Source organism: Augochlora pura, chromosome 6 (genome assembly GCF_028453695.1).
Source record: "Augochlora pura isolate Apur16 chromosome 6, APUR_v2.2.1, whole genome shotgun sequence".
Classification (NCBI taxonomy): domain Eukaryota; kingdom Metazoa; phylum Arthropoda; class Insecta; order Hymenoptera; family Halictidae; genus Augochlora; species Augochlora pura.
Window position 1 is genome coordinate 15721002 of NC_135777.1, and position 21603 is coordinate 15742604.

The window sequence follows — 21603 nt, forward strand, 5'->3', positions numbered from 1 at the left end:
TAATGGGTGAAAGAGAAATAAATTGTACATTTTTAATAATAGGAGGAGGTATTGCTGGAATTTCTTGTGCTGAAGGTATAGGCTTTCTTTCTCCCAAAGAATCTACTATTTTAATTACAGCTAGTCCTTTCATAAAAGCAGTTACAAATATAGTACCTCTTGGAAAAACACTGATGCAATTTAATGTAGAAGAAAAGGACTCATCATCTGTAACAAAAGAGAATGATTCTCTACAAATTATTCATGATATTGCTGTAAAAATTAATACAGTAAATAAATATGTGCTCACGAAAAATGGGAGAATCATAACTTACAAAAAACTATGTCTTTGTAATGGCGCTAGACCGAAACTTATAGCACAGGATAACAATTTTATTTTAGGAATTCGGGATACTGAATCAGTTGTTCAATTTTCTCAAAGAATTAAAAATTCACGAAAAATAGTAATAGTCGGAAATGGTGGTATTGCCACCGAGATTGTACACGAAATTGATGGTATTGAAATAGTATGGGTAATCAAAGACAAACATATTTCTGCAACATTTGTTGATCCTGGAGCTGCTGAATTTTTCATGGATAAAGTACACAAAACGAATACAGATTCAAACACTCGGGCAAGTACTATAACTAAGACAATGAGATATACAATATCTGACATGAAACGTGTAAAAGGTGGACCAGCTTTAGGTCCAAACTGGCACAATAACATTGAAATAAAAGGCACTGCTTTAAAATCAGCAAAAGTACAGGTTGAATACGAATGTGAAATAATAAAAATTCTTAATGATTCTGAGAAGAAAGAATTTGACCCTTCAGGGGAGTGGCCTGCATATGTTGAATTAACAAATGGAAAAATTATTGGTTGTGATTTTATTGTGTCAGCAACAGGTGTAATACCAAACTCCAATATAGAGGGTTTAGAGGGACTCAAGAAAGGAGATGATGGAGGAGTATTAGTAGATTGGCAACTAGAAACCTCAGAGCGAGATATATATGCTGCAGGAGATGTATGCAGTGCAGCCTGGGAATTAGCAAAGCACTGGTTTCAAATGAGACTGTGGACACAGGCTCTTCAAATGGGACGTTATGCAGCAAAATCTATGACTTCTGCTTTGAAAAATGAAGATTTTTTGCAAGATTTTTGTTTCGAACTCTTTACTCATGTAACAACATTTTTTGGCTACAAAGTTGTTTTGCTTGGTCTGTACAATGGACAAAAGTTAAATAATAAGTACGATATTCTGCTACGTATGACTAAAGGGAACGAGTACATAAAACTAATACTAGAAAACGGTAAAATGCAAGGAGCAGTGTTGATTGGGAACACTGACTTGGAAGAAATGTGTGAGAATTTAATATTAAATCAATTGGATATAAGTAGTTATGGTGAAGACTTATTAAATCCTGATATTGATATCGAAGATTACTTCGATTAATTATACCTTTGAGTTGGCTTTAATAAAATTATATTATTTTCACATTTCTATAGTCCTACAGTATCAGTCATGCGCTAAATAATGTGCGAAATACATGTTATATGCGAGACTTTAATTACAGAATTTTTTTATTTATTATGTAATTATTATACAAAGTATACAAAAGACTAACTATATAAAAATATAAAAAAATAATTAATGTCGTTTATAACCTTAGAAATATCATTCTATACTTATATTAGTCAATAGAAAATCTTTTCTATAAATAAATATACAAGTTATCGAAAATAAAATGATGCGATTCATTTTCAATTACGTTGTTTTTTACAACTATTTAACGTCTCATCTAACTTGTACAGCTTACACGTTATTATAACGAATAGTATATCTTCATCCATGTAAGAGTATTCGTAGAGCTGGTTCAATTTTTTTTAGGAATGATACCCTGTAAAAATCCAACTAATCTAAGTATTAACTCTTATTAAACTAGTTCAGTTCTTTTTTAATTTATCATCAAATCTCACGTTTTTTTGGATGATTTTATCGAACATTTTATTATTGTTGCGTAAAGTGGACTTTGTTGAAGAGTCAATAGACTTAGTGTAATCCTTATGAGAATCCTGTGAAAGAGTCACATTTAAATTATGAGACTTCTCCAGTAGTACAGGACTATCAGAATTTTGGTCGCAGTTTAAACTTTCGTTTGTACGTTCATACATGATTCGCGGTTCTAATGCTTTACGCAAATTGTCAATGTTACTCTCTATAACGTCAAGTGACTCCGCAATCATTTGATATTCATAATTTTTCGCGTATAATCTTCGTAAAGATTTTGCAGCGGCCTCCATTTGTACAAGACAGCCGTTTATACTCTCCTGATCTTTAGTATCGTCTAATGTTTGATTGTCAACTGTAGCACCAATCATCGTTGTGTCTGCAGAAAGTTGCTGTAAACTTTCATTTAAGTGTTTCTTCACAGGCGTCATGTTAATAGATATTCGACTACTGTTCAAGGAATCTTCAAAAGTTTCTGTATTCTCGTAGCGTTCCCAAGTTCCTTCCAATGTTGTGCACAATTCTTTGATGGAATCCTCTATATCGTAATCTCGCAGTCGATGAACCCAATCTAAAAATTTCATTGGCTGCCATAGTGTTTCTTCCATGCAGTCTCTGTTACGTATACGAATCACTGGCCTGAGACTCTTATTTATAATTAATTGTTGTTGATCAAATTCCTACAATAAAATAATCGATTTGAACATTTTAATCTTCAATTATTTTCATGCATATTGATTATTGTTTTGATTAAAAAATGTATTACATTAATGAATACATACGTAATTTAGTCCGACTTCTTTGCATCGCTCGGTAGCTTCTCTCACCAGTAGTTGCATTTCGTGAAGTGTTATACCACCACCATTGATAGCTTCGGTGCTCGCTGCCATCTTAAGAGCGTACTCCGCATCTGCTGCTTTCTCACTCAAAATATTCTCTAATTCTTCCAAAAAATTAGACTTATATGGCGCAACGGTAACTTTTTTTTGCTCAGATTGTATCAGTTTTAATCTATTACTTATTTCAACCTCGTTTGCAAGCAACTCTTTCTCTAATTCCAATTCCTTCTTTTTCTTATGAATCTGTTGTAATGCTAACTTCTGTTCTTCAACCGTAGAACCAAGCATTTCAATCTTGCGTTCGTAAGATTGTTTTTGCGATCCTAATTGCAATTCGACTTCGCGTTTTGCATTCTCTAATTCCTTAATAGCCTTTTGTTTGCTTTCTTCAAGTTCAGTTCTTAATCTTTAAATACAAGCATGTATTAAATATTTAAATATGGAAGTAGTCGATTGAGTGCAAATTTGTTAGAGATTACCAAAAATACTTACTTTTCCTCTTGCACTTTAAGAATTTCTTGATATGCAAATTCATAGTCTATGGCTTGAGCAGAAATCTGGATGTTACTATGCGTATCATGAGGATTGGAGACTTTGAAGTAATGATTGCCACCTATGACCAAACGGTCACCATGTTTGAGCATTACTTTACCGATTACAATCTGTTACGGAACAATTTTAGAATCAGTTTTAGTTTATAGTTTCTATAAATTAGGATATATTACGTTATACCTGTCCATTGACATAGGTGTCCCCATCCATTTCTGAACACAGTAGTAGTTTCCCGTTATTGTTCTGAATGGAGCTGTCAAAAATATGTAAAGACAATTAAATTAGATATGTACAAAACAAGGTATTAAAGCAATAAATGTTAATGGAAATATATATGTATAACAGGAAATCATGGATGCGTGCACATTTCTTGAAAATCTTACAAACGTGATCACAATCAATGATGAAAGTACCTGATCAACTAATGAAAACACGGAGAACATGATCAAGCTTGGAGAGAAGTGTGTTATGTAGAAGAACATCCAACAATCTAATTAAAATTACAATTCATTCAACATTCTGCTCAGGATTGCTGTTAGAAGAATATTGATTAACCAAACAAATAGGAAACATGCAACTGTGATAGGAAAATAGATAAGACAGAACAACAGTGAAGAATATGAACTCCAGCACCAGAACTCAGGATACGACAAACTGATGAAGTATGTAAAATGCATCAAACAGAAAGAAAAACGAAAATATATGGAAAATTAGTATAAGTCCAATGATCTTTGCATCCTATTCAACTGGCAGAATGTGTACATCCTGCAACTAACCAGTGCAGAGGCCTAACCAGGGGCCCATCCAGCACGATATCCAAATTTTTGGGAGACCCATCAGTTCTAGAATTTTTGCCTATGCGAACCAATCCAGGAGGAATCAGGTACAAGAGCGTACCGGACAACATAGGATCGGCTGCGAGATTTATCAAACAAGGTTGTTTGTCCTTCTCTTGAAAATCAATCTCGATGGCGATACCACAGCGACGTAAATACTTTAACTCAGAGTTTTTCCTCTGCTCCGTCTCCTGCAGCTTTTTCGACCACGTCCTGCAAATACAGATATCTAAATTCCACATTTTTTTGTCCACAATTTATTATTTCTTAGTGACCCACAGCTCCGAAATTTCGTGTACCGTTTCACATTCTTTGAAAAAAATTTAATTAGTAGTGTTAATTTATAAGTGTTAATTATGAAGTTTTGTATTTGGGGTAAAAAAAATGATAGTAATACGAGAAAGCGATATAATGTTTTATCGTTTCTCTTGTATATAAGTAAATTACATCTATATAAATATAACATACTTACAATTTAGTGTTGTGGAAATACAAAGAAAGGTGTGTAGAATATAAGAGGGCTTAAATTACAAATAATTTGAAAGTAAAATATAAGATAATGAAGATGAAAAATGTATGTATGTATATTTCTACTTATCTTTTACTATTCGCTGTTACTTCGGAAAATTCTTACCTTCATAAAAATTCTCTAGTAATAATTGAGTACAATGAAAATTGGGTAATTGTAATAGATTGATTAACTTAGAAAGAAGAGAAAAGTTGGATGACCCTTCCGATTGACTTACATTTGAGTGGTCGTAAGTTGCTCCTCGGTTTTTTTCAGCTGATCCTTCAATTTATCGATCTCCTGTTGCTTCTGCTTCATCTTGTCATTATTATTGTCGTTGGGTTCAATGGAATCTAGAAGTCTTCGGGGGCAAATTCCTAGTTGCTTTTCGTATCCTTCGCGAACGCCGCGCAATCGTTGCACTTCCGCTTTCAGCTCGCTGAGGGGAAACAAAGTTATCGTAACGAAACGAAATAAAGATTATTAACATAATTATTAGGTTATATGTATGTGCAACGACATCACGAGTGCGCATTCTTCTGTTTCGCAGTTTAAAGCAGGAATGACGGTATAAGCTACTTCCGACCTCATCGATATGAAGATCGAATAATGATTAGCAAAATAAAATATCCACTGTCTGTTAAACATCGACACAACATATATATCTTAAACATCGACAAAATGTAGATTATTTGAATGGCGATTTATCAGTAACTACATATATCAGAATTATATTTACTATTTACTGTAAAGACTAACTTATCTATGTGCGCTACCATTTATTTATCTTACTTTTACGAGAAATATTATCACGCAATTAAAAGCGATTCCTTGATATCAGGAAGGCTTAAACAAATCTCACTTTCCTATGATTAGACGAGATAACTGACATATTTTTAATAGTCTATGATTAATAAGAAATTTTTCAGTGCAAGACATAAATTTTCTTTTTACTTTGATATTCTTATAAAATAATTTACGTTTGTATAAAGGTCTGACAGTGTCAATGTTTTAAGAAAGATAATAATTATCTACTTAATTTTTTTACTTGAGAATTTAATCTAACAGTATGATTAGATCTAATCTAACGTACAGCTCTCAATCAAACAGGACACGTTAATAATGTATTACCGTATTAATTTTTCATGTGGATCCTCGTTGATTCGTATTCGATTGACAATGGCTCGAGCCTGACAAGCATAGCGTAGGGTTGCCAATGTTTCTTCTACGTGAATGTTAACTGGTGACACTGTTCCCAGCATAGCTGTCCTTGAGTTTCCACCAAGACTCTCCTGAGGAGTTCAAGAAGAATTTTTCCACTATGAATTATAGCTCATAAAAAATAATAATGCCAGATAATAGACTTTGTGTAAGCAAAAAATGCAGCACTTTCGAATATAAAAATCGTGTCGAGGTCATCGAAGTGCAAGTGGTTGTCGAAGAATGGTATTGTTCGAGAGACTTCAACGCTAGGTCGAGCCGCTCGATGCATTTTCAAATGTACACGAACAATGTATCATCTTGATCAACGGGTAAACAAGTTAAGAAAAAAATTAACGCCTCTAAGCGCTGTCATAACATGATTACGATTGTAATTAACAACGAGAATGCCAAGCGATCTTTAAAAATTGTTATCGCTTAACAGAACAGTGGATTGCGTGCATCATAGTCAATAGCACGATGGATTACAGATTACTAATAATTATTGTTCGTTGCCTCTTTTTATTGAAAAGTAATTGTTTCGACAGCAATGATAGGTCTTGTAATTGATTGTCTGACACAATAATTATTTTTTCGATATAATTTAACATCGCATGGAGTCTTCTTGCACTTCGATTACAAGTGTTCAGGATGTTTTATCTTTTGTAATCTCAATGACGTTACGCATAAATAATCATTATCAGACGATAACAAGTTGAGCCTCGGGAAGAATGATTGCAGTCTAATCTTTCGAGTGGTGTTTCGTTTTGTGATCAATTACACCTTGGCATGTCTTTTTTATCGTTTATCCTGATATTAGCAAGAGAACCCTGATAAGATCGCAAATAGAACGCAGAGAGTTCCTCTTTTGTGTAAACTCGCGAATCTCACTGTATGTACTTATTCAACAATGAAAAAAAGAAACGTCGTCGATCATCAACGTTCGACTGCGTCAGTATTAAATTCGAGTACATACTTTTCTTATCGTCAATTAATGAGATCGCTTACTGATTTTTGATCGGAATATGATCTTTTCCTTTGGACATTCATCTTGCATCAATCTCCCGATTACAATGTGGTATTACGATCGAGAGGCCGAAGACACGTTTATTTCAGATGTATATGTATATATTTTAGTAGCTTTCTAGAATAATAAGTTTTTCAGAATAACTAGAAAAACGTTCCTGCAAATAACACCAAGCAAACTTATTTTTCATTACATTGTCAAACTTTGCGACGTTATCAGTAATATGATCCTTCTATTTATCAGCTTCGTTATTGTAATTCAATTTGAAAGCGGAATTTTTATGATGCGCCGTCGCAATAAATCTTTCGAAGAACAATGTGTGTTCGGCGGTTCAAGGTTATCCGGGAGTGAAGCTAACCACCTGGAAACGAGCTTTTGGATGATTGACGATTTCGTTGAAAGTAATCGCAACCTTGTCTAGCGCGATACTGCTTCAAGAGAGTTGATAAATTATCACTGAACTTGCACTTAAACGCATAACAGCTATCAGAATGAGCGATCCATTCTTTATATGCCAACAAGATTCCCGAAGTACGTGTTTACATCGCAATGTATGCCTTTCGCGACAAATAGCTCCTAGATCTCGCTGTTAATAATAGCTTCGGAATTAGCTATTCGTATGAGGTCAACAGCATTCATTTTGGGGGAAAACACACGCACCTCCGGAGTACATTAAAAACGCAAAAAAATGCACTTTGAGTCGCTGGAACGATTCCAAACATGGAATGTTAACGTAGACTGTCAGAAGTATGCTCCGGTGTACATTTTTACATGCTTATGCGAAAACGCACCACTGTAAGTCGACTCATGAATACATATAAAAAATTGTTTTTCTTATTCCCGGCTGCATTATGATCATTAAGTGCTAATTAAAGAATGCAAATTATTATATTTCATGAAATGTCACGTGCCGTATGCACATCTGACCTTATTTGTTTCACACCTATCGTATGTACATGAGTCCGTGAGTCACTATCTTGAAGTATACTGCAAAAACTAGTATTGAGAAAAAAATCAATCTTATCTTTGCAAGTATTTCAATATTTCAACATCGTCTGCTCAATGAACGTTCTTTTATAATAAAAATCTCATTTTTCATCCCGTTCGTTGGCTGACTGGGACTTACCAAGCCGGTTTTTACAATAGTCATTTGTCTATTTTGCATCTATCGACTGGCATATTAATATCTTCATTTCAATGCAATAATCAGTAACTTTTACCAAGACTATTTCGCAGTGTATTGTATTAAACGTTTCTTATTAATATCTCCAAAACATTATTTTTAATCATTATGATGATACATCCATCCTTTCCACCTAGTTCTCTCAGCAAAGACGAATTATTACCAACATTCGTGTCTCCTTTTACAATAATTATTCAGACCGCGTGGCTGACCTTAGATCGCGGTAGGGTTGAATATTCTGATCGCGGCTGACTAGAAAATTGCTAGGGACCGGCGACCGGATAGAAAATCGTAAGAGATCTGTAGCCGGCTCAAAAATCGCGATAGATTGGTAACCAGCTAGACAAGCTCAAAAAGTTGTGGATCAGGCTATATGTTTCAACAGAGGTATCATGACGTCGAATTCGCAGCAGTGATAAAACGGATCGCGAAAAGGGAAAAGGCGAAGGTGAACCAGGAAAACTTATTTAGAAGTCGCAAAATCCGCGCCGCAATTTGCGAAGGTGATCGCTGTTGGAGTAGGGGGCGATGATAGACCGTTGCGGGGGCGCGAGGGACGACGGGGAGGAAGCGGTGAGGCCGGTGGCCGACGTAGAGGGGCAGACCACGACGCGACGGATAAACATTACATGCACAGCGTCCACGCACGTTCGTTTAGTTCAAAGGAAAACACCGTGGCGATTTGAGAGCAGGGACGCGCGAACGTCGGACTGCGCCAAAGACCGGCCGATTACCTCCATCAAATCATCATCATTGAACTGGATCTGGTTGTTTACCAATTAGTTAAACTTGATTGGATACCAAGAAAAAGAAAAAGCGTCGCGTTCACGGATTAATCTGTCGGCCAGCCCGAAGAAATTGTCGCTTTAGAAAGGCGAGAATCAGCAAGTTCGTCGACATCTCGATTTCTGCACACAAAGCAAAACGAGAATCAAAGCGGAGAATATCTGCTGTTCGAGATATAAAGCCGGTTAAAGCGCTACCAGCAGAGGATCAGTGACTCTCTCTCTTTCTCTCTCTCTCTCTCTCTCTCTCCGTTTCTCTTTCTCTCAGTCTGCAAAGAGTCCAGACACATCCAGGGTGACGACGCATGTGAGATGCGCACAAATCCTTCGCGATAAGAGCAACAGATATCTAAAGATCGAACATGGATTTAGTCTACGTCCCGGAGGTCCTCAACTACGGGTTTCTCAGGAGTCAGCCGTACAGGGATTACGAGCAACCCTGGAACTCAAACTACTTTAACAATGGTACGTGTATAAGCTTTGCTTTTACGTAGTAAACAGATATTGTGTGAGACTAGGTCCCCTTTCATAGGGATCCACGAGATCCTTTAAAAGATCGATTAATTTGCGTCTGCGCATTTTGTTTTCGCAACTTCTGTGATTAGAGGTCTTGTTGCTTGTTGATTCGCCTATAAAGTCGTGGGTAAATGGAATCCTCTGTGGCCAGATAAGAGATCGCGCATTCGCAGCAAATACACGTGTTGGTCTGCAGGTTCTCCGGCATGCTCACATAGACGTTTTATCACGAGGACGTGTTCTGCTTGACTTTTGCGTTACTGCGAATTTCATCCGAATAATTACGCGTAGCGGATTATCCTTGGATCCGCTTCGAAACGTCTATTAGATTTTGTAATTAATCCGCTCGTGACCGGCCAACGAATAATTATAATTAGCAACACGTCTTCAGTGTGAAGAAGCGTAGCAATGTCATCGTATCGGACTTTACTTTTTCAATCCAAGGTGAGCACAGTCTTATCAGAGTGATTTAGATAGTATTTTTCAGATAGTAATTATTTCAGATAGTAGTTAGACTTTACAATGAATTTGTAACTGTATTCACAGCTTGTACGAATAGTTTCTATACTCTGTTTTGGCATCGGCTACGATGGCGATGAGTATTTACGACATATTCGACTTTTTTCTGTTGCATTTCGAGGCGACTTATATTCTGAATTCTTATTCGATTTTATAATTTATGTAATCGTGACCCAAACTTATTTTTATCGCTCTCGTGCTCCATTCTGATATCGTTACGAAAACTTGAGAGGGAGTTTTAATATAAAAATAGCTGTCAAAATAAACCGCGGGGACATCTTATGAATTATCTGTGTTGAGGAAACTACGGATTCTCCAACGTGAAAGCACGCACGAGCCTCGATCGCCGTTTATGGAACTGGATTTCCACGGTTTTCCTTAACAGATGATTTGATCTTTCTGTGACACTTGAAACGTTAACAACGTGAACAGATTGTAAAAGAAAATAATTAATGAAAAGACAGTTGACCGTCCAGTACGACCATTTATATTTCCCAATTGCTTAGTCAAGAGTTCTGCGTTTGAAATCTGGCGAAGACCCTCTCTGCTCAATGTACATTTCATTTCAATTCAGTGAGTCATTATGTTACATTACGATGATAACGGTTATAGAAATGTACGTCGATGAATTTCGTTTCCGGTCGCTTACAGTCGCAATCAAAATGACGCAATACGTACATACAAATCCGATTGGTTCCATAAAGATGTTTCTCCTTCATTCATACAATCTTGCTATTCATTAACATTCTCGTAAAGAACGATAATCACAAAATTGAAATCCAAATAAAAAACGACAACATAAACGATTCCATCATTCCTCCAACTGAACTATAATTTTATAATTCTGTCTAGTGCAAAAATTGCGTGTTTTCCAAGAAGAAAGAGCTATACGACACCTAATCACGGACATGGAGATTGAATTTGATTAATATCTTCTTTTTTGTTGAATCAATTCAACGATTAGCAAAGACAGCACACTATCTTTTAAAACGTTATAAAGGCGTTAGTTACATTCTGATACTAAGTTCGATAAGAAGTATAAAGATATACGATTTAATCTAGAGGACATTTAAGGAAACTCAATCGACTCGTAATCCATAATTCCGATTGATTTTTCAGTTTGACGTGTTCAACAGGTACCACGTAGTTGACAAGATCGTATAAAGCCATATTTCCGCGTTATTTATTACGCGCGAAGTCTAGAAAACGTGGTTCTCAAAATATCTCGTGGCTGTACCGAATGCTCGCGAGTCAGCTTCTCGTTTTCAAAAGAGATAAATTATTCGCACCGGGGATCATTACATAACTAGACGGGTCAGTAAACAAAGCAGGACACGATACTCTAGACGTTAAAAAACATATTTACGGTCGTTACGATTGCGGTTCGCAGTCATCCCCGGGATGTTTCGTAATGAAACATGCTAATGATCCTACAGACAGGCATTCCGTTACAGATGCCTGTGCAGCGTTTGTACGAGAGAGCCGCCTCTCTATATTTGTATACGAAACTAAAAGAATATGTGACTTGATCTATAAATAGTTTCGTCACCGACGTGACATACTGCCAATGGGTAAACAGGGCTAAGAATATCGCACGATAATGAGGCGTTTTGAATGAATCGCAATCATTTACTTGCGAGAATAAAAAATTGCACGATGCGCTGTGAAGTGAACATCTTCATTGAGTTTGCTACAAAATATTGAATATAATTCATTGAAACAAAAATATACCGAGGTACAAGAATACTTATTAGCTTCCGTATTGCTAACAAACAATTACCACTGATCTACGCGTTCGTTAGTATTATGAATAGCTAATGAGGTTTTTAGTTTTCTTAAATCTGATATAAAGCTTGAAGAATGCGACACCATTTTGTTAAGAAAAAAATGGCTTTTTTTTCTACTTGGAGAACTTTAAAACCTGCGTTTAAATTCCATAAATTCATATACTTTTAACAATATATGTACGAGTCTATTTCTAATTGACCAATTTGCAAAATTTGTCCCCGCGACTATCTTTCATTCGTGGACTTTGTAACAATCGCAATTCAGAATGTGATAAGGCATTTGGTTTCTTCTGTTATCATTTTTTAACACAATAAGCAACCACCAACACCGGAAATATTACTTAGTCAACCGTTGATTTTTATGTCCTTAAATACTTTATCTGATAGATCGATTATTTTCTCAATCGTCCTTCGATCTAAAAGCAATAATGTATGTTCCACACGTGAATCAAAATGCCAGATGCGTACGTGAGATTCATCACGTGAACGAATAAACGGATGTGGAACGCTTATTTTCAGCGTGAACGCTCGATTTGTTTATCGAGCGAAGCACTTTATTTCTTTTTCGTTTCACAATTGCATTATTCACAACGATTGCTTGGCGTAGGTCAGGAAGTTGGAGCCAATTTTAACAAGGTATATACTGCAAATGATTAAAATAAAACAGGGTAACGGGCTCGAATGAATTGGACGTAAGGTCAACAAGAAGTTGAGTAATTGGATTGTCTACGTGTGTGAGAGCACGTTTGTTTCTCAAAATTGTCAACGTAAAACCGGTGACGATACGTCTTCGATGAACTGTTAGCGCCTATGCCATAATTCGGTATAAACGTGTAGATTGTTATTCTTCATGGTTCTCTTCTGTTTTGCTAGCTTTCTGTCGTGTGCCTAATCATTCGCACCTGTTTGCGTATGTAGTTAAATAAATATAGTACGGATAAAAATAAGTCCAGAAGAATGGTAATTAGGACAGAACGGAAAAATGACAATGATTTCAATGGCGGGATCCAATTGTGTTCTAGGACGATCGTCGCAGAATCACTGTCAACGATTGCCGCAACAGCAACATCACGAGCAGAAGCAACTATCGAAAGAGAGCTGTCATTTATGCCGAGAGAGTAAAAGAAGAAGCCTCGCGGCTTACATAAGAGGCAAATCGCGACGAAACTCTTGCCAAGAGATCCACGAGGAAGAGGAAGAGCAGGATGTTAAGGAGGAAACTTTAAATTCCGGTCAACAGTTGAAAATGGGAAAAGAAAGCTCAAAAACACTCGGTGAATTGAAAGAGACCACGGAGACGCGATCATAGCTCGCGTCGTCTTCCCACATAATTGCACGTCACATAATTGCGAAACTAGCTTAAATTTTCGTTGGTATTGGTGAACATTCAAAATAGGATACGTTGAAACGTGTAAAACAGTAATAAGACCCAAAATCGTTTTTCACTTTTACATATTTTGCTTGTCAATATTTAGAGCTTTACATTAATCGTAACACCGGCAGAAATTAATTTATTCTCGGTCTTTTTATGTTCCGATAAGTTACATTGTAAAAAGAAAGACATATAAGGTTTGCTATCTTATTCTGAGCTCGTACACAATACGCACAAACATGCGTGAATTTTTTTCTATTCAGATAGATGTATACGATTAGTGACTTATCTCGTTTAGATTGTATATCAAGGAACCCTTTCAGAAACATCAGATAAATTTTATGGGTTTTCGAACGTTTTTTCTTCCAATACGGCGTCGAAATGATGAAAAGATTGAACATTATGATTCACTGTAGCAAATAACTGCATTTATATCATAATCGCGAAGAAAAATGCGTATCTTTATTGGTGAGAAGGCAATGAATTGTTTACATTGACGTATCTTTAAAAGATTTTTTAACGTCGAGAAAATTAGAGTTAAGGGAATATTCAATGAAAGATTGAATAATCTATAAGACTGACTTTACACACGAAACTATATTGGAAAAAATATTATCTAGCGATATTAGTATCGTAAGTAGTTTGTAAATTGCCTTATTCTAGAAATATATTCTTTATATTTACGTAATATAGAATGATGAAGAAATATTATCATAACATTGACACTGTTAAAAAAATGCTTTATTAATAAAAAAACGAAAACGCGCTAAAATAAACGATAATTTCTAGCCTTGCTTTAATATTATTATTTACATAATTACTTACCTTCAACAGCCATGTGAGTACCGACTCTCTGTACGGAACAAAACCTCGTTTACGATTATTCGTGTTCTCAGCAAGAGATGCGATTACTTTTCCTAAAGTAAGCAGCGACTTGTTAATGGACACACCTTCCTATAAAATGCAATTAAGTATATAGACGAATTACTAGAAAAAATACATCAAAATATAATGTGACAAACCTTCAGTCTTTCACCACTGGCACAAGTTTGACTCAATCTCTCACTGCCTGCCAAATCCACTAAATTAATTTTACTGCGACGGCTAGGATCAGCGTGTTCCTTATTTAATTGACTACTGGCTTGTGTTTGCGTTAAAATAATACTGAATATACTATGCGATCTTGAGCTCTTCTCATTCATTCCCGTTGCAGCTGTAGCCCGTTGAGAGTTGCCCACTTTAATCCAAGTCTAAAGTAATGCATTCGTAATTATACATATGAATATCTAAACAGATGTTTAAGCAATGAATATGATTCACAATTATACTAATTTAATTATATTATTCAAACTTTTCAATTAAATCAATTGCTATTTACTATAATCATAAATGTAATTGAAATACAAAGTAATTGTAATACATAGTAGACTATACCTGCAAGTCTTTATAATTTTGTACATAGTGCTGACTTAAATCAACAATGTATGGACCATAAACTGGATGTTCTCTGACTTTGAGCGGAGCTCTTTTCACTCCATTATTAACGTTCGTCAAAAGATCGTGTATCTTCTCGTTATAAATTTCAAAATAACTAATTTCTACCGTGGTTGTGATATTTGTATCACTAGGTATTCTGGAAAATATTTCTTGACAGAATCTTGGAATAATACCAGCTGCTTTGTCAAGCACTGTAGTATTTGTTTGAGGAGATTCTTGACCCATCATACTATAACTTTTACCAGACCCTGTTTGTCCATAAGCAAACAAGCAAACATTATATCCCTCAAAAGCATTCTGTATTAGTGGTAGAACCATATTTGTGAATACAGTTTCTTGACTAGCATGACCAGTTCTGGTTGGATCTTCATATGATATAAAACAGTGATCATACATGAAAGTGTGCTGGTTGGGTTCACAATTGACAGTAATGTTCTGACCACTCACATGCACAACTGATGTAATTTTTGAATCACTTAGTTCTCTATATTAACAAAATGAAAAACGTTATATTCAAATATAACATTCTTTTAAAATTTTAATAACACAGCTTTTTAACTTACTTTGCATTTAATGGTCTAATACGTATACCAACAATCAGGTTACTATTTTCTCCTTCGAATACTGTTTGATCTTCTATACAAAATTCATTTGATTTAGCAGATGGTGTTTCCACCTGGACTATACTAAAACAATCAGGTGTTGCTTTGGGCAAAATATCATCACTGAAATACTGTTTTACAGGTGTCTTGTTCATAGGTGGAATATTTATTTTTGTATTACTTGCAGCAGTGCGAGCTTTATTGTGCTTAGGAGTACAGAAATGCACTGTTGGTGTCTTGTCACTTATGAAAATTGTTGATGATATCTTTGTAATTTTGCATTGGTTACTGGATAAAATATTTTCAGGAAATAAGACTTGTTTCCTTTGAAATGTATTTATGGACTTTGAATGAGAGAGATTTGAACTAGAAGGTATGTTTATTAATTCCAGATTTTCTGCTAACTCATTACTAAAAAGTTTTTTATGTTTTTCAAGTTTCGGACATTTATTTTCACATTGATTCTGGCTTCCTTTATAAGGTGTGTCACATATTTCAGAGCATGTCTTCTCCCTAAAAAATGACAGTAATTATCAATAGACACTAATTATACATATACAATGGACATAATAAATCGTCAAGAGAACAATAAAAAGAAAATAAGTTCCACACTCACATTTTGTTTAGAGAATTTGTATTTTCCTTATTGAAATTAATTGGTGCACTTGAGAAAATAGCATTGCAAAATCCATGCCTCACAGTTTTTGAAGTATTATTATGTGTCATCACGTATAAGATGTTCCTAAATAAGATAATTGTGATTTATGCATTCAGAATTTTGTTTTCAGCAATTTAACCTTACCAAATCCTGCCGCAACGTTTAACAAATGATGTACACAGTATGTAAGTAGTTAAATTGCTTACCTATATTTATTTCAACCAATCGCAATTTTAGACATCGTATTGAGCATTTTACATTACGACAATATTTCATCTATACAATTGATTGTATATTTCTTTCTCTAATACGTATATATCGTAAATGCATATTTCTATTAAACGAACACTATTTTTAAATTGGCGATCACACATAATTTTTAGCTTCAAATGTGATCATCGTTGTAACGATCTCTCAGGGTTCAAATTTATTTCATACTTCAGACTTGTTGACAAGTTATCGTCAGTGCAGCAGTGCGGCACCTCAATGTTGCCAACGTTACTGTGGTCTTACATCATGAAGTACACCGAATTACATTTTAAAAAAGTATACCTCAGATTTTGCACAATTTTTCTATCTCTTTTACCTTCTCTTTTTGCTTGCTCGCAAATATAGTGAGACCGCAAGCATGGTAAAGGGAAATAAACTATATTGGTTGTCGGTGTGACTAGTTTCGTTTGGCGTTGTCTAATGTCGTGCTCTTTTACTGTGAAGCGTTAACCAATCAGAGAAAGACAATTTCTGTACCACATCTCAAATTTCTAAACTCTACACCCCTGCCATAGCGTAATATGGTGAGGTAATACTATATAATATAATGAGACGTACTCCTACACACCTACAGCCGCAACATGATCTGTAGCGAGAGTCATTATAAACATTTTCTTTGCTTTGGTTGGCTGTCGAGTCACCTGTAAGAAAAGATCCACTGCTGATTGGAAACGCAGTAAAGTGATGGGAATGTACGCGCCAGTTTGAGGAGCAAGGAAAATGTGCAGAAGTGACTTCTATCACTGTATAAACACGGTATCAGATAATTTACCGGAAGCCAAGACAAATCATCTACATGACGTCACAGTGAACTTTATGGATAAGTTGTTTTGAGAATGACCATCGATGTTCCAAACATGTTGAACTGTCATTAATAAATACGAAATAGAAAATGTTTAATTTTTAAAAAGCAAATTTAATTAACCAAATATGAAACATTATATTTATCTGATATCTAGCTAAATATGATATATCCATACATGCATGCGCACCATTGTTTTTAAAATTGTTCAAAATCAAATTCACACAACACGATGATCGATAGCATCCAATAGCATTTAAGGTTTGGACTTGAAACCTGATGTCATGTAAGCTATTTTGAATGATTATTTCGCACGTCACAGAGAACTATCTTTCGACAGTTATCTTTCATAACTGAATCCTTGGCTTTCCTGCATACTCAACTGTACACACGCTGTATCTCAGTAGTACATATGGTCTAAGAGACATACGTACACAAATATGCAACGTGTGTTTATATTAGAAACCAGGGAGAAAGTTGGCTTGTCGAAAATTCAGGGCTCAAAAAGTTCGTATCACAGTCAGTAAAGCATATTTCTGTTACATATTCTCTTTGACTGGGATATATAATACTGTACATACAATAGATACATGTATTTAATTATATGTAGGTTCATGGTCAGAGCTCTGATTTTCTAATATGATGTAACGATTCCCTACATGTAGGGAATCTAATTTGTAATATGTATGTACTGCTAACTGCTACTGTAGGGACATAATTGTAGCGGTAGTGAGTCACGAATCAATGGAAGACGTTGCATAGATTATGTACTTCATTGTGTCATCTTATACACCACATGATCCCCTTTTTATACATGTTACGTATGTGAGTGATACGAGTAGCTTGCAACTAAAAAGTAGAAAAAAGTTATAGATATAATTAATTTTATTGCTATCTACACTGCCTAATAGATAATTAACAAAATTAATTATTTGTTAAACGTCATGTAAATGTAAAACATGCAATATTTACATAAATAGTTATTCTAAACAATTTCTAACTTTTAACCTCGTAAATAGGAACAAATAAACGATTTAACGAACAACAATACAACGGGATTAAAATTAATATTCAAATAAGTAAGAAAATAAAGTCTTCAAATAGAAGATTCTTAAAAGTCTTCACAATGGTAATTGAAATTATTATTTTTATATTAAATCTTTAAGTATTAATTTTATTTAATAATGAAGTGTATAAATTAAATTAATATTAATGTAATGTAAAAATATAGTTATTTTTATACATATAATTTACATTTTATGTCATAAATGGTCAGTTTTATTATAAATAATAATTAAATATGATTTTTAGCACGGAAGAGTTAAGGTTCGAACAACTGCAGAACAAGAAGCAATAAAAAAGAAAGAGAGAGCCAAGAAACTTGCACAATATAGAGCTGGAATGGGCTTGATATTTCAAAAAGTAATTTTCCTTTATTCTCATTTGTTTAATGTATTCTCATATTCAGTATTGTAGGTTCACATAAATTTTAATTAAGGAGAGAGAAATACAATGTGGTGAAAATACACATCAATACACTACAACTCTGAAAATAAAAATAAATGTCTTGATTTAAATGTTACAGAGAAAAGATCAAATATACGATGATGAGTTGATGACAGTTACCGAGCGCTTACTAATAGAGAATTCTGACATTTATACATTATGGAATATTCGTAGAGAGGCATTTATAAAAAATGATTGGTAGTTACTTATTAATAACGATGAAAAAAGAATATATTTGAAGACCTTATTGATTCAAATAATTATGATGATTATTTGTTTAGTTTACTATACAAAATGATTAAATAATTTTTACTTCTTAAACAATTGACCTGATCTGTTATAAATTTTTTAATGCTGAACATAAATAAGTTATTAAAATACTTTTTTGACAGTACAAATAATAACTTAAAATTGTTAAATAGCATTTACTTTATACATTATTGGATTATCTATCAGTAAGGTATTCATTTATAAAAGTGATCTTCATATTTAAATTTATTAAAAATTTTAATGGAATATTATGTTAATAGTTCACTTAACTTTGCACTTTATTGTTGCACTTAATTGTGAATGTGAAATTAGATATAAATATGTTTAATGGTGTAGGGGTGAAGAACAGTTAAATGAATCATACCAGCGTGAATTAGTTCTTACTGAAAACTGTTTAAGAAGTAATCCTAAGTCATATTATATATGGTACCAAAGAATATGGATTATGGAGCATATGAGGGAACCTGACTGGAAAAGGGAATTAATGTTATGCACTAGGTATTTAAACATCGATGAAAGAAACTGTGAGCTACTAATATTACTATCTTCTTTCATTCCACTATTTAGAATATAGTTGTATATAAATATTTCTTTTGTTTTAGTTCATTGCTGGAATCATAGACGATATGTTGTACAAAAAGCTGAAGTTTCTGTTGAAGAAGAATTTAATTATTCTACTTCAAAAATTATGAACAATTTTTCCAATTATTCTTCCTGGCATTATCGAAGCCGCCTTTTATCAACTATGTTTGATAACTGTAATCAAGAAACTATCGATCAGAAGAAAAAAGATGGTAAAGTTTAATCGCCTATACTAATTATCACAGAAACATATTCAATTTATTATAAAGCTATTTTATTCGTAATATAATAATACATATATGGTACACAATGTATTATTTTCTTTTAGAGTTGGACTTGGTGATGAATGCTACTTTTACAGATCCTAATGATACTAGTGCATGGTTTTATCAAAGATGGTTATTAAATGCTCGAAATTTTGACTCTACTTTATCGCAGGTTTTATTGCAAGAAGATAGAATAATACTCCTTACTGACCGACCTGTATCATTAGAATCAATATCTTTACACATTGACAATGAAATTGAATCTGTTCAATGGAAATCCTGGCAAGAAACAAAATTTTCTAAATTGTTGTTTGGAAAATTTAGAAAAGAATTGAATGAGAAAGTAAAGATTCAAGTAACAATTGAAGGAAAAGTTTATCCTATATATCATTTTAATAAAAAATGGATCTATAAAAAGAAAAAGCCCAGAATTTGTTATAATCAGGACCAACTACTGGATCAATTATCAAATTATAAACAACTTATAGAATTGGAACCAGATAACAAGTGGGCTATTTTTACTGCAGTGCATTTAATGAGAAAAATTGACTTTATGAAATTTAATGATGATATTTTAACAAATTTGAATACTTTACTTGAAGTTGATCCTCTTCGCTTTAATTACTACAAAGACCTGAGTAAGTAGTTTGAATTAGTGCTTCAAAAAATGAAATAATTAATTAAGAATAATCACTTTCTTCTTCTTAATTCCATCATAAAAATGATTTTTTGCAGGAAGTAAATATATCATAGAATATAAATTGCACGAATTATGGAGCACAGAGGAAGACAAAGAAACAAAATTAAAAATTGATCTTTCAGAATTAAATTTGACAACATTAAGTACTAATGAGTACCTTAGTTTCTTTGAAGAAGTAAATCTCAGTTCTAACAATTTAGCAATTTCTTTACATCAGTTATCTTTGTTACAAAACTGTAAGAAATTATTATTATCAAGTAATCAATTAGAATGTTTAGAAAAGTTTCCAATGTTAGAATGCCTTGAAGTTTTATCATTAAGAAATAATAAGTTAAATAATTTACAAGAAATATTACAGTTACTAAGAAGACATAAATTAAAGTCGCTTGATTTAAGGGAAAATCCAATATGTAATGCAACAGAATTAAAAACAAGTATTATGGAAATTAATCAAAATTTAGAATTACATATAGAATAATTTTAATAATAAATCTATTAATTCAAGTGAATGGGTGTAAGTATGTAATAAATTAAATTTAACTTTCGGTTATATTGTTAACATATGAAATTAAAATTACAATATTTTGTTTGTTATATGATATTTTTATTCAAAGCGAAGTGTTAAAATGGCACACAACACTGCATTTAAAAAATGTTTTGTTACAGTAACTTCTTGCGTATAGTCATAACTGAAGCACATGGTAAACTTTGATAATAATACTATCAGTAGGTTTTAATAAAAATTGTAAAAATAATTTTTATTCACAATGAGAAAAATTATTTATGTCACCTAAGATACATAATATAGGAAAAATAATAATGCTTTAAATTGCAATCAGAATTTAACAGAAAGTATTACTATGCTTCAAATAATAAGAAGAGTAATTTTAATGAAAAGGAAAAATGTTAAATTAATAACAAACAAAATTTTATAGATTTGAATACATTTCATCATTTATAAAGAAATTTTATGTCAAATTATTAACCTTATTGCAATTGAATTCTAACATTATAATTTACAATAGTATACGGACGTAAGAAATTTGAAATGTTTCTGCAGTTTTAAATTATTTCCATCTTTTTCTGTAAAGCAGTAAATGAAGAAGGAGAATTAAGAACCACAGTAATATTTCAAACATAATACATGTATACAGTCGAAAATAATCATTAATAAATATAAATAATTTTGAGACTGACTAAAACAACCATTCTTATTGTACTGCATATAAAATTTAACACGATTACAAATTTTAAATGTATTTAAATGTATCTGATACAGTTTATGGCAATTTATACATGTTGAAATATAAATTTTTTTCATGTTACATATCTTGT

General features: G+C 33.4%; 4 protein-coding genes across 11 annotated transcripts; 3 read left to right on the forward strand and 1 right to left on the reverse strand.

The window, feature by feature from the left end:
• Positions 1-2: 2 nt before the first annotated feature.
• Pyroxd1 (pyridine nucleotide-disulfide oxidoreductase domain 1) lies at positions 3-4278 on the forward strand. 3 transcript variants are annotated; one of them, XR_013494305.1, is made up of 4 exons: positions 3-1344; positions 3728-3843; positions 3910-4044; positions 4136-4278. XR_013494305.1 is itself a non-coding variant. In XM_078183711.1 (1 exon), the coding sequence occupies exon 1, from the start codon at positions 3-5 to the stop codon at positions 1434-1436; it is 1434 nt and encodes a 477-aa protein (XP_078039837.1). In that variant the 3' UTR covers positions 1437-1645. The 3 variants fall into 3 exon arrangements, 1 of the variants encoding a protein (XP_078039837.1); XR_013494304.1 differs by having other exon boundaries at positions 3728-4044; XM_078183711.1 differs by lacking the exons at positions 3728-3843; positions 3910-4044; positions 4136-4278 and having other exon boundaries at positions 3-1645.
• On the reverse strand, positions 1762-16356 carry Neb (kinesin family member nebbish). 3 transcript variants are annotated; one of them, XM_078183704.1, is made up of 14 exons: positions 16079-16356; positions 15831-15956; positions 15176-15727; positions 14550-15096; positions 14138-14365; positions 13941-14069; positions 5858-6018; positions 4965-5165; positions 4159-4431; positions 3563-3635; positions 3323-3492; positions 2774-3236; positions 1961-2671; positions 1762-1881 (listed from the first exon to the last, which is right to left on the reverse strand). In XM_078183704.1, the coding sequence occupies exons 2-14, from the start codon at positions 15938-15940 to the stop codon at positions 1858-1860; spliced, it is 3642 nt and encodes a 1213-aa protein (XP_078039830.1). In that variant the 5' UTR covers positions 15941-15956; positions 16079-16356; the 3' UTR covers positions 1762-1857. The 3 variants fall into 3 exon arrangements, with proteins under 3 accessions (XP_078039830.1, XP_078039828.1, XP_078039829.1); XM_078183702.1 differs by having other exon boundaries at positions 1827-2671; positions 16079-16355; XM_078183703.1 differs by lacking the exon at positions 16079-16356 and adding an exon at positions 16017-16035 and having other exon boundaries at positions 1827-2671.
• LOC144471561 (uncharacterized) lies at positions 8795-13865 on the forward strand. Its single transcript, XM_078183716.1, has 2 exons — positions 8795-9386; positions 12766-13865. Exons 1-2 carry the CDS (start codon positions 9284-9286, stop codon positions 13050-13052), a joined length of 390 nt encoding a protein of 129 aa, XP_078039842.1. The 5' UTR covers positions 8795-9283; the 3' UTR covers positions 13053-13865.
• A 66-nt stretch (positions 16357-16422) lies between the features above and the next one.
• On the forward strand, positions 16423-21593 carry Rabggta (Rab geranylgeranyltransferase subunit alpha). Of its 4 annotated transcripts, none has more exons than XM_078183708.1 (8): positions 16423-16898; positions 17964-18073; positions 18256-18366; positions 18530-18648; positions 19057-19244; positions 19323-19514; positions 19631-20206; positions 20304-21593. In XM_078183708.1, exons 2-8 carry the CDS (start codon positions 18071-18073, stop codon positions 20744-20746), a joined length of 1632 nt encoding a protein of 543 aa, XP_078039834.1. In that variant the 5' UTR covers positions 16423-16898; positions 17964-18070; the 3' UTR covers positions 20747-21593. The 4 variants fall into 4 exon arrangements, with proteins under 4 accessions (XP_078039834.1, XP_078039835.1, XP_078039832.1 ...); XM_078183709.1 differs by lacking the exon at positions 16423-16898 and adding an exon at positions 16960-17230; XM_078183706.1 differs by lacking the exon at positions 16423-16898 and adding an exon at positions 17289-17451.
• Positions 21594-21603: the final 10 nt, after the last annotated feature.